This window comes from Austrofundulus limnaeus, unplaced genomic scaffold (genome assembly GCF_001266775.1).
Source record: "Austrofundulus limnaeus strain Quisiro unplaced genomic scaffold, Austrofundulus_limnaeus-1.0 Scaffold39, whole genome shotgun sequence".
NCBI classification, from domain to species: domain Eukaryota; kingdom Metazoa; phylum Chordata; class Actinopteri; order Cyprinodontiformes; family Rivulidae; genus Austrofundulus; species Austrofundulus limnaeus.
In genome coordinates, this window is record NW_013952441.1 from 2,365,436 (window position 1) to 2,377,782 (window position 12,347).

Genomic DNA, 12,347 nt, shown 5'->3' on the forward strand with positions numbered 1-12,347 from the left:
ACACACACACACACACACACACACACACACACACACACACACACACACACACACACACACACACACACCACCTGAGAGAATCCGAACCGAACGGAACCATGATGATGATGATGATGATGATGATTGATAGTAGCCTAATGATGGGGAGGAAAAAAAGATGTCTGTCACATCTGGAGAGGACCACATCTGTACAGACTGTTTAAACCTAACACGCGCGCGCACGTTTTTAAGACCCACCTCTGTCCGGTGAGCTGACCCCGCCGGTGCCTCCTGCCGTGATGAAGCCCGCTCCTTGTGCCGCTCGCCCCGGCCGCTGACGCCGCCAGTCTCCGTCCTGCTCGCGTGTCCGACCGTGTGATCAAACCACGGAGAGAGAGAGGGGGGGGGGGGGCGTGGGGATGGGGTGGGAGCCGCGGGCAGCGTCCAGCCCCCACCAGCGCCTCTCGCGATACCCTCAGCTCGCTCTCAGCTCCAACGTAGCGCCGCTTTGCGAGCGCGGCGGCTCGTGGTTTTCAGTTTTTAATGGCTCGGCCGGATGCCGCCGCCTCCTGGGCGCGTGGCGAGGATGCTGATGACGTCATGGCCGCATCTCTCTCACCTTCAGCCGGACGTCTCCGTGTTTCCTCTCTGTGGCCCACCGGCAGGGACACGCAGCGGACATCTGTTTCACATCTGGAACTGGAAACCAGCCAGAGCCAGATCTCGGTCACAAATTGTTCCCACGTAGTGAGAAGTCAGAAGAGGTTTAATTTAGCTCTGAAAGTGTGACAGAAAAAATCTGGAGGTTTTTTTTTTATTTTTAATGTTGCAGTGCAAATTAGACCCAGAATTTATAAAATCAAATATGAAAAAAAAAATGCTTCAGATGCCAACCTGGAAAATATAAATTCATTTGGAATAGTGGGAATTCAGAATTTGTCATAACATTTTAAATTACTTGTATTTTCATTTACATAAATTTCCACATTTCATTATGTGTCAAACACAAGGTCTGCGGGCCAAAAGTGGCTCGTCACTGCACTTTATGTGGCTCGTTGAGCTTCAAATACGTTATTATCTCTTTAAAATAAACATGATGCAATAAAACCAACATTGAGCATAAATTACATCTCCCACACTGTTTTACCCACAAATTGACGACATCCCACAACTTGGTGGATGTGCAGGCGTTCAAATGTAGCGACGGCAAAATTTTGCGTAAAATCTCTATTTCACTGCATTTTGTCGGCTACTTTTGCTGTTGCTGTCGTATATTTAAACTGAAATGCCCCTTCAGTGGAAATCGAAAAGAAAGAATAAGTAGGTCCTGTGGAYGGGTTCTTCTTTAATGAAATGTTTCATCTCTCTTCCAGTGGAAACTTCATGTCAGAAAGTGGGTGAGTTCAGAGTTCAAGATGGCAGCTACGAACCACAACTCAACAGTGAGTAAATCTGTAGTGTGTCTGTATTATTTGTTTCACATTTACTCAGTCGTACACATAGTAGTTTTCAAGAGGTCATGTTGAAATGCTGTTTCTCTGCAGGAAATACCACGTAGAGCTATTTGTTAGCGGCGCTCAGCCGTAGCAATGAGGTGAGGAACATGTTTAGCTGAAGTTAAACACGAAAAGTCAAAGTTAATTACAAGTTTTCCATTTGTTTTGTTTTGTTTCCTAAATTTTGACTCTTCGCTAAATAAAAAAAAACTTTGTAGCAATCTGGACTGTTGTTAACTCAGGTAAACAATTTGTGGAGAATAAGAGGCTTGAAGTTAGCCATTATGTTTAGTTAAGCAAGGATTATAAGTTAAAGTAAATAATATTTAACCCTTTTTGTTAGATCTTTCAAGAAAATATAGCTAATGTTATGATCATTTAAAGAGACAGCTGTTTAAAAAGATAGGAGTCAAAAATGTTCAAATGTGAGGATGTCCACAAGCAATAAGAAACATTCTCATTTATTGCATTTTTACATTGTTTTAAGAGTGTACAGTGCTYATTGATACTCACGCCAATCTGACAATAAGACTTTTATTCTGAAAGGTTGGATACTTTCTTATATTCCATTCAGTTCAGTCAGATTTCAGTGTGATTCAGTGTTCTCCTGCAGTTCAAACGTCTAATATTATCAGTTTGTGTAAATCACCTGTTAGTTTTGTGTCCAAACACACGTRAAAGTTGATTCTTCGTGCATGTGTGTGTTTCTGACTGTTTGTGTTGTAAATATGCTTGGGTCTGCATGTGTGTGTGTGTGTTCACAGGTCATCAGTCTCTCCGTTGAAGGGGTTCTCGGCCTCCAGGTCCGAGTGGATGTGTGAATTGTCTACGCTGCAGACCCAGCCGATGGGCGTGCGGTTGAAGGAGGGCCGTGAGCGGATGTCAGCCTGCTGGGTGGGGAGAGGCTCGGGCTCCTCGCCAATGTCGCTGAGCTCTGGGAGCTCGAAGGTGAGCGTCTTGGACGCCTTTTCAACACCGCCGTATGGCAGCGCTGACCTGGGGAGGAAATGAAAAAGATGACGGGAAGCTATGATTATTTTTTTTGTTTTGTTTAGTTTWGTTTTGTTTTGTTTTGTTTTGTTTCATTTCGTTTCATTTCGTTTCGCAACAAAAAAAGTTTAACAACTTTGTTTTCACACATTGGACTTAAATTGGGGTAATAACGTCTGTTATAAAACATTATTTTGAAACTGAAAAAGTTTGAAACTGAAAAAATTATATATTGTATATTTGTTGATTATATGATGCAACAGCCTGCCATACTTTATTTACATGATACAACAACCTGCCATATTTTTTAAATTATATGACACCGTAGCCTGCCATCCAACATTAATTATGTGACATAAATGCAGCATGCAATTTTTCTTTTAGTTGTGTGATACAATGGCCTGCCATACTTGTTAATTGTATAATATAACAACCTGAAATATTTTAGATTGTATGTCACACTGATTTACCATAAAATTATATAATACAATGACATGCCAAACTTACAGAATTAAATGACAGTTTTGAACTTTTTTTTAAATCAGTTTTAAATCTTTTTCGTTCAGTCTTAAATTTGTTTTCAGTTTTAAATCTTTTAATTTCTTATTTTTTTCTTCAGTTTCAAAACTTTATAGCCGCAATTCTCATACATTAATTTCCTATTTAAAGACATTCAATCTCACATATGAGATCTGACAAAATCTTGGTAATTATTACCACAATCCTTTGATATCMTTTGTCACAAGATATTTTTCCAAGATGAAATTCACAAAGAGAGGCTCAGTCTTGTCTAACATTTTTATTGAGGTAATCTTGGGTTTAAAGATTAYAATCAATTCAGCTAATATTTTGTATCTGCATTAAAATACAGGGAAATGAATAAAGATCTCCGTGATCTGTTGAGAAATAACGTCCTGAAATGTCAAGGTTTCATTGTTGTTGGAAATTGATCCTTAAATGAACTTTAATGTCAGAATTATCTGCTTCTGCTGCATTAAAGTCAGTCACTGGAAGTAATTTATTCAGTTTGTTGTTAATATAGCTCTTTTAAGCAGTACAAATGTGTTTAAAGGTAACCAGTTTTTGTAACACTGGATGATCTTTGAAGGCGTAAATGTTCTGAATGCCTYGTTCAGAACAGTCATTTTTCAACAAAAAAAAAAGATGAGAACAGAATTGTCCAGAGAATATCTTGTTCTTTCATTTGCAAAAGTGCCCTTTGGCAGAATCAAATCTCACTAAAGAAAGTTAACAAATCAATGTGACGCATATTCATCGCACTGAAAGTACAAAAGACTGTTATATTATGAACCCATCCATCAATCCGTCCATTAGCTGGTGTGTATCCATAGTTGGGTCACAGAGGCATGGTCTGGGAGGGAAACCCAGAAATCCCTCTCTCCAGCTCCTCCTGAGTCCCAATTAATTTCCAGACTAAAACAGAAACCTGATCCTTCCAGAGAGTTCTGAATTTGCTCCATGTTCTCCTTGCTGTACTCAAAAAAAACCAACCTTACAAACTTATTTCAGACTCAGCGGAGCAGCGGCTCTACTCCTTCATCTTCAAGTCTTAACTTTAAGGATGAGCTCAGGCCACCCTTTTTCAGTCACTCGTATCTAGAATCTCATTTTTGTCACACATGACCATAAGTGAAGGTTTGAACATAGACMGACCAATAAAAGAGAACTTGCCTTTTTGCTAAGCTCTTTGGTCACCATGACAGATTAGAGCAATGCCTTCACTGTAGGCCCTGACCTGTCAATCATTTTCTGCTCCATCCTACCACTTATCAGAAAGACTCCCAGGTATCTGAACCCCTCTTTTTGTGTCCTGATGCATCTCAGTAATCCAGGTAGAAAAAATCAAAAAGAGAAAATAAGTAGGTCCTCTGGATGGGTTCTTCTTAGTGAAACGTTTCGTCTCCCCTCCAAGAGACTTCTTCAGTCTGAGTAGTTTCAGGTGAACTCAGCTTTATAAGCACTGCCTCCACATGGTGGACAAACAGGTTAGTCACATGCAAAACAGGACCGTCAGCCAAATAATAGGTTGTTAGTGCCTTGATTGGCTCTATTGTTCATAGAGGGTCATGTGGCCCATCACCTGAMTATYGTTGAGGCCCTACTGAGGTCATACTTGCAATAACAGCTTTGGGGACAATTGGACACAAAGGCCTCCTTTTCTTGAGGCAAAGACTCATCCCTAACCCAGAGGAGACATTCCCCGGTCTCAGACCTGCTTTACACTCGGCTGCAACCAGAGTCGGTGCTCGCTGAAGGTCGAGATCTGACGATACATCATCTGAAGCAGAGATGAGACTCTGAGGTTCTCGAATGACACCCAGCTGTCCACAGCACCACAAACAGGGCTGGAAACAAGTGGAGGTCCTGGAAGAGTCCACCCTGCACAGGAAATGAGCTCCACTTTGTACTGAGTATAAAGCAACTCTGGCTTCTCCTGAGCACCTCCAGCAGAACTGTCAGAACAACTGGTCAGAATCTCCCTTCCAACATCCTGGAGTAAATGTAGCTTAACAATAAGCTTAATTATAACTAATGATTATTAACAAAACATTCAGATTTTTATTCTAAACTTTACAAATAGTATAATAGTAGTAGTATATTATAGTATAATGTGTTTCTGTTTACCTGTTGAAGCTCTTGTACTGAGGCAGATCTGGGTGGATTTGGATGGGTCCTGGCATGAGAGGCTTCATAGTGGCTTTAAGCTCCTCGTTGTCGCGCATGGCCCTTTCCCATGGYGATACGTAGGTACGCACATACTCCTTTCTCCTCTTCGCCTTCTCTTCCTCCTTATTCACTGTTTCCTCCACCTCTGAGATGCACAAGGGAATAGTTTAAAGCAGATGAATTAAAGGGGGGGAAATGCTGCTTCAGCATTCACACGGTAAAGAAATTGCTGTAGTATGAGCCTACTTTCTTCTTTTGGCATTTCAGGTTTTGGTGGAACAGGAGGAGGAATAATCAGCAGGTTCTGGAGGTTCTGCTGGAAGGTGAAAACAGAACTTCATCAGTACACACACACATGCACACGTGCACACAACAACACACACAGTCCGTTTGTTTTAACTCTGACCAGGTTGGCGTTGCTCACGATGAATTTCTCAACTCTCTCCTGCCTCTTCTTGAACATCTTGGATCCCTTGTTTTTCATCAGGGAGAGCTCCTCCAGCATCACATCCTTGGGCGTCTTTATCTTGGTGCCCAGGTCCAGCTCGGCGGCATCGGGGTTCAACTCATCCTCTGACAGGAAGAGGAAAGGAAAAAGGAACTAAATAAGGGCAGAAAAGGTGCAATGTTTAGCTTAGGTTTTGAAGGGATCCATGATTAGTTGTAACATTAGACTTTATTTGATAAACATATTTTAACTGTAAAATAAAGAGTGTAAAAATACTGTAGGATGTTCAGTTTTTGTCATTTTTAAACTAAAAGTTCAAAAATATATTACACAGATGTGGCCATTTTATTTACACACAAAGCATTCTGGGTAAATGATGACGTGGATCGGTCCTCGGTGCGAGGCTGCTAGTGAGCTATATCCACCCTGAAGGTTAATCTTGGACAATATATATCTGATGATCGACTCTTAAATGAAACCAGAGAGCGTTGACAGAGAGGAGAATGTAGAAATGACTCAGCCTGTAACTGAAAATATGGATGGARRACAACAGAGCTGCTTCATGGAAGAAGAACCTCAGCTTAGCCGGTTAGCTTTAGCATTAGCCCCAATGCTATCACGATATATATGTATTAGCTCAGCGCTACACATTCTCCTCTCGTCACTGAGGTCCTCCATCCACATGACAGAGGGGAACACAAAAATGACTCAGCTGCAACTGAAAATATGGATGGAGGACATCAGTCTAGCTTGTTTGTCGCGCTGGCACCAAGCTAATACATATAAGGCAATATAGCGTCAGCGCTAAAGCTAACAGGCTAAGCTGAGGTTCTTCTTCCATGAAGCAGCTCTGTTGTCCTCCATCCATATTTTCAGTTACAGACTGAGTTGTTTCTACCTTCTCCTCTCTGTCAACGCTCTCTGGTTTCATTTAAAAGTGTTGATCATCAGATATTCAAGATTAACCTTCAGAGTGGATATAACTCGCTCACACCGAGGACCTATCCACGTCATCATTTACCCAGAATGCTTTGTGTGTAAATAAAATGGCTCCGTCTCTGTTAAAATCTATTTTTAAAAATTTACAAAACTAAAYAGCCTACRGTATTTTTACAGTCTTTATTTTACAGTTAAAATATATGTTTATCAAATAAAGTCTAATGTTACCACTAATCATGGATCCCTTTAAGAACTTACATTTGGTTTAATGGAGACATATCCTGCTTTTAAATCCTTCTTTTCCACATTTGAATCCTCCAGTTGGGGTCAATATAAAGTGTAACTGCCATGCTTTGCTCTGAATTCCTCATTAATGTAACTCCACAAGCCTCTCTCAGATAAACTCATTTCGAGGTTGTCTCTTTAAATTAAACTTTTCAGCACTCCCAGAGACTCCAAATGCACAACAACATGCATTTAACAGCTAAAAATGTGGATTTTGCATATGTCCTCTTAAAAAATTCACAATTTTAAAGTTCTTCTTTTGGCTGCTCAGCTGTGCAGAAGTCCCCACAGCGAGTGAGCTCGCTCAAAAAAATTGGGCAATTATTTTACACCAAATGCYCTTCCTGATGCCACCTTGAACCTCAGGATTCCAAGACCAGAGAAATACTTGTAGAATTCAATTTTTAAAGAATGTGTGTGCTTTAAAAGGGCATGTTTATGTCCTGAGGTTTCCTGGCTGTAATAAAATGTCATGTGGTGTTAAAGGATGTCTGCAGGGGTGTTGTGAGGGTTAGTAGGCCATGGCGATGTGAAAGAAGAGGGCACGGGGAGGCGGGATGCCRTAGCAGGTTTTTGTTTATGGAAGGAAATCCTCATAACGCCTCTCCTCTTTTGTCACCGATGCAGAGGTGTGATGGATTTTACTGCTCCACCGAGCTCCTCATAAAAACACTCTCCTCATCCAACACACACAGCCCTGAAATTACTCATAACACCTGGAGTTCAGCTATTAACCCACACACACACACGGCCACAAACTCATCTGTAAAGCTGGAAGTCGCTGTGCTGCAGAGAGCTGTTAGCAGAGTGTCATAAATCAGGCTCGTGCGGTGGGCGTGTGCATGCGAGCGAGAAGTTTGCAGAGAAATATGGATAATGCTCAACGGTCTCTCGTGGGGATATTTATTAGTGTTGATTGAGAAGAATGAGACACGAGCGCCGGCCCGGGAGGAAACTGGACAGACTGACGGAGGCAGGAGTGGACAGATGGACGACACGCAGCCGGAGTCATGTGATTAAATAAATAAATAAATAAAAGCTGCAGAATGACACAATGGCAGGGATGTGTTGGTATTAACTGGAGCAAAAYAGGGGCTAAGCAGGATTAGCTGACTGACTGAGTGAAAACAAACAGGAAGCGTACAGATGTGGCTGCAGATGGGACGACAGACGGGCGGGAAAAGCAGAAAAAAGACACCAACAGATTTTTTAATGATTGATGTAAGCATGCAAGCAAACAATTAAACTGCTTTTAACTGCTGATTTTGTGCTCGGAGAGTCTAAGAAATGTTTTGTTATTTGGCAATGACACAACATATTATTTGAGAGCTCACGGCGATGGGTCGTCTTCCAGCCCTGATTCATTTTTGGTGATTTCACACGCAGGTGGCTTTAACGTGACACGTGAAGGAGACTCCTCAATTAATAACTTGTTTATAGCATGTTTTAAAACCTTAAATAGTTGCAGAATAAACAAAACTAAATTGGTTTAAAGGAGACACATCCAGCTTTTAAATCCTTCCTTTTCACCTTTTAATCATACAGTTGGAGTTTATGTAAAGTGGAATTGCAATCTTTGGTCTGTTTTTCGCATTATTGTAACTCCACAAGCCCCTGAGACCAACTCTGTGTCTTTAAATGCAAATGAGGCGCTTCATACCCCGGCCTCTTCCAGGTTTCATTCATCGTCGTCCACTCCACCCCATTTGGACGTTTTTGTAGTTTGATAGCAGACATTTGATTATCTAGAAATTTTGGCTATACATTACTTGAGTAAATATTTTTCAGCTGGCATTTTCCTTCTACTTCTTACATTTTCATGCAATTATCTGTACTTTCTTAATTTTTTTTAAATGTAAGAAGTTTTTTTATTACTCTAGATTATTATTGTCAAAAAAATACACCTATGTCATACCTCCCAGATAAATTGAATGTAACTGTGGTTGGATGGGAAAATTCCATTCTGACATCATATTGGTTTGTATGCAATCCGTATAACACAAATCTTCTAACAGTGCAGCAGCATGTAGCCTGGTATGAAGACGACCATGGCAGATATACAGTATATGAAACTGAAACAGGTAGCCTACAGTAGCCTAATTTTTCAACATTAACATTATAATAAAACTTAACAGTCAATATGGCATTTAGAGCAATGTTTTTAGGGAGGTCACCTCCCAATAAATGTCAGTTTGGAGATTCTAACGACTCATTTTTACTCAATACTTTTAATACTTAAGTACAAAAAATGAACATACTTTAGGACTTTTACTCAAATTATTATTACAGGAGAGGAATATTGACTTTTAGCTTGACATTAGCTTGCTTGAGTGTTGCTTTGACTCATTCATGCATGTTTGAGAAATCCTCGAACCTCCCGTGGTAGCCATGTGGAGCTGCTTAAATGCTAGCTGGTAGAAAGCTCCGCCTCTTTACACAAAGCTCCTCCCTGGAGCTCAGTCTGCAGCCGAGCTCTCACCATACAGAGCAACCCTCCTTTGAAGCATTGTTGTGAAGATGTACTGAAGTGGGAGTGTTTGAAACAGTAGGAGGTTCTTAAAGAGACAGAGGCCAATTTCAGGGCGTTTCGATGTGAAGTCAAATTTATTTTTGATATATAGAGCATTTTCATAACAACTGAAGATAACATATGTACTTGATTGTGGTGAAGATTTGAACTATTAAGGAGATTTTTGTGTCACAAGTTAATCAACTGCACCATGAAATACTTGAAGCATTCTTGAATATTGTCTTTATCAGGATGAGTCATCAAGATAAATTTGATAAAATTACCACAAGTTTTACAATAAAAAATAGGTCAGACAGATTCAAATTACAGAAGACATAACCCATGGAGGAAAAAGACTTTTCTGTARGTACACCTATTTATCCATTAGCTAATACTGCCTTTTATGCTGAGAAGGACAGAGCTGGAGCTGGTCCCAGCTGACACCAGGAAGCAACAATTTGCCTGTCAGTCAAAGGTCCTTGTGCTGGTAGAGAACATTATACCAGTTGTTGGAGTGGTTACAGCAGCATGATGTGGTGCACTTTATCTAAAATCATACAGCTCTTTAATGTTTTTTATACTTGCAATGGAATAAAAGTATCAGCAAAGGGAAATAATTCTGTTTTGTTTTTTTTCCTGGAACATTAGATATCATTGAAAAAGGTTTTCTGAAAATGTTTTAAATACGTGTTTTTTRTGTTTGTTCTCTCTGCTATATTTCAAAATAATGTATTTTTGAGTTTGGACAACTTGAAGCTGCGCAGTCAGAGATTGAACAGATGGACCAACTGGTGTGTCTGGCAGAGAGAACTGCAATAAACATTTTGTTTCTAGTGGGTCTTTCCTGCAGTATGTAAAACGTCTGACTCACTCGAGGAGATTTTGGAAGAAGCACAGGAAGAATCAGTACTYAAAATAGACATCCAGCGTGGAGAAAAAAAACAAAAGAACTAATTATCGCCCCAAGGCGACGCAAAGGCAATAACGTTCTGTCCCGTGACTGTGCACGTGTATGTGTGTTCACCTGTATGTAGCGTTAACAAAATATCTCATGAACAACTCAACAAATTTTAATGAAATTTCAGAAAGAAATCTCTGAAAYGACATGTAGAACTGACTATTGGAGTGAACCCAATTCAAGATGGCTGCTGCAGCTAATCAAAATTAGCCAACTCAAAGATAACTCCATCTCAGTTAATTATACAGACATTGAGTGAAAACTTGGTGCTATTGCACAGTGCACAACATCTTAGTATGAATCTTTGGTATAAAAAATTGGTATCAACGTTGTTTGTTAGCAAAATATCTCATGAAGTAGGCCTATTTTTATTGAAACTCTCAGAAAGTAATGAGTGGAGGCACAACTCTTCAAGACTGCAGCCAGAGCTCATTGACCTTACCCTAAAAGTGGCTGCTAAAATTTGGTATGAATAGCTGACAGACAGTCATTTACAACACATACTTCAAGCACTAACTGATTACAYATATAGTTTGAAATTACACATAATATTATTTTCAAGGTTTAACCAAAATGCTTACAATTCTGTAATTCCTCAACATGATGTGCTTTTAGTTTAAAGCTCAGTCATTAAAAGGTGGTGGGTGATWTGCAGTCCTTCAATGAATTCACTTCAAGAACAACAATTAACTCCTYAAAAGATGTTACTAAATTTAATTCTGTAAGCCTTTTGCTAAGTTTTGTTACACAATACCTCACAGAGACAACGTGGGTGCAGAAGCACCACGTGGTGTTTTGCGTTGCTTGTGATGCTGACAGATTTGTGGCTGCTTTGCCATYTGATGATGGCCAACAACCCTCCAGAAGTTGTCTCATGCATGTTAGATATTTTGTTACCGCTTGGAATAAGTGTGCATGTGAGTGTGTGTGTGTGTGTGTGGGGGGGGGGGGKGCATTTATTTATTTATTTGTGGTGACTTAAAGCCAGATGCAATGATTCACACACATGCAGGTCTGTCTGCACTTTGCTGGCAAGGCAGCTGGCAAACAAACACAGAAGATGTGTTGTTTACTCGAGTGTCTAATGAAATCACAGCAGGCAAAGGAGAAATGAGAAGTTTCCTGTTTAAGCTTTGTGTTTCAATGCCTAATTGTTTTCTGTCAGTGAGTTAGTTAGTTTGTTTTACCCTTCTGGCTGATGTTGGACAGGTCCGTGATGATCTTGCCGGTCGCATTCCTTTTGTTAGAAGGGGCAGGATTTGCTAAAGGCATGGCTAATAAACAGAAGAAAAGCAGGATTTTCAGAGTCAACATTTATACTTTATTTAAATTAACATGAAATATTCAAAAATATGTATACAAAGTTCTGATATGGGGYTAGGTTAGGGTTAGGTTAGGGAATTGTGAAAACAAAGCAGCCATTGGCCAAAAGGATGGCCCAGCACAGAAGAGCAACATCATCAGGCCAGGACTCTGCAGTTTATACTCATCTACAGGCCAATGCTCACATTTTCAGGAATGAAGATGTTCTCCTTGACAAAGAGGGTTAGGTTGGGTTTAGAGAGGAGTAAAGACTGGTTTGTACTTTGCATTGCACATCTTGTTCCCCCTGCTGAGTGACAAAAAATTGTGGAAATTCTGTCTGCTCTCCCGCTGCTATCCCCCAGTAACTGCCATCGTGTACATTGCCCCTTGTCAGAGCTCTGAGATGCTGCTCAGAGCATGTGATTGGTTAGAACTTTGTGGGTGTGTTTGTTCACGAGGAACACCGTGGCGGTCGAGCTGGACTCCGATAGCTCCTCCTTCTGTATGTTTTTTTTTTTTAAGATTTTTCTAGTCTGAAGCCAGTTGTTAAAAGAGTCAGAAGAGCAGCTGGTTTGATCCTATTGAACGTGAGCATGCAGCTGATTGTCATGTTTTTTTTCCATCACCATCATTAAAGGCACAGTGTGTAGGATTTTGTCAATTCTTTTGGCCGAAATTGAGATAATCACTAATGACAATACAAAAAAAAAAGTCTAATCATTGCAGATAAATACCTTGTTTTATTATTTT

At 40.2% G+C, this 12,347-nt stretch overlaps 2 protein-coding genes across 3 annotated transcripts in view; both read right to left on the reverse strand.

The window, feature by feature from the left end:
- The window catches only part of usp54b (ubiquitin specific peptidase 54b), a gene marked incomplete in the record, with an annotated part of 77,166 nt that extends 76,781 nt beyond the window's left edge, over nucleotides 1–385 (reverse strand). Inside the window, 1 exon segment of the mRNA XM_014007083.1 lies at nucleotides 238–385.
- A 1,508-nt stretch (nucleotides 386–1,893) lies between these two features.
- The window catches only part of myoz1b (myozenin 1b), a 13,165-nt gene continuing 2,711 nt past the window's right edge, over nucleotides 1,894–12,347 (reverse strand). Inside the window, exons 2-6 of one of the 2 annotated variants that reach the window (XM_014007087.1) lie at nucleotides 11,480–11,566; nucleotides 5,560–5,726; nucleotides 5,400–5,466; nucleotides 5,112–5,298; nucleotides 1,894–2,471 (exon numbers count right to left, since the gene is read on the reverse strand). In XM_014007087.1, coding sequence (XP_013862541.1) covers nucleotides 2,234–2,471; nucleotides 5,112–5,298; nucleotides 5,400–5,466; nucleotides 5,560–5,726; nucleotides 11,480–11,564 — 744 coding nt within the window. In that variant the 5' untranslated portion in view covers nucleotides 11,565–11,566 and the 3' untranslated portion in view covers nucleotides 1,894–2,233. Of the gene's footprint in view, nucleotides 2,472–5,111; nucleotides 5,299–5,399; nucleotides 5,470–5,559; nucleotides 5,727–11,479; nucleotides 11,567–12,347 lie in introns of both variants that reach the window. The other variant, XM_014007086.1, reaches the window with a different exon arrangement.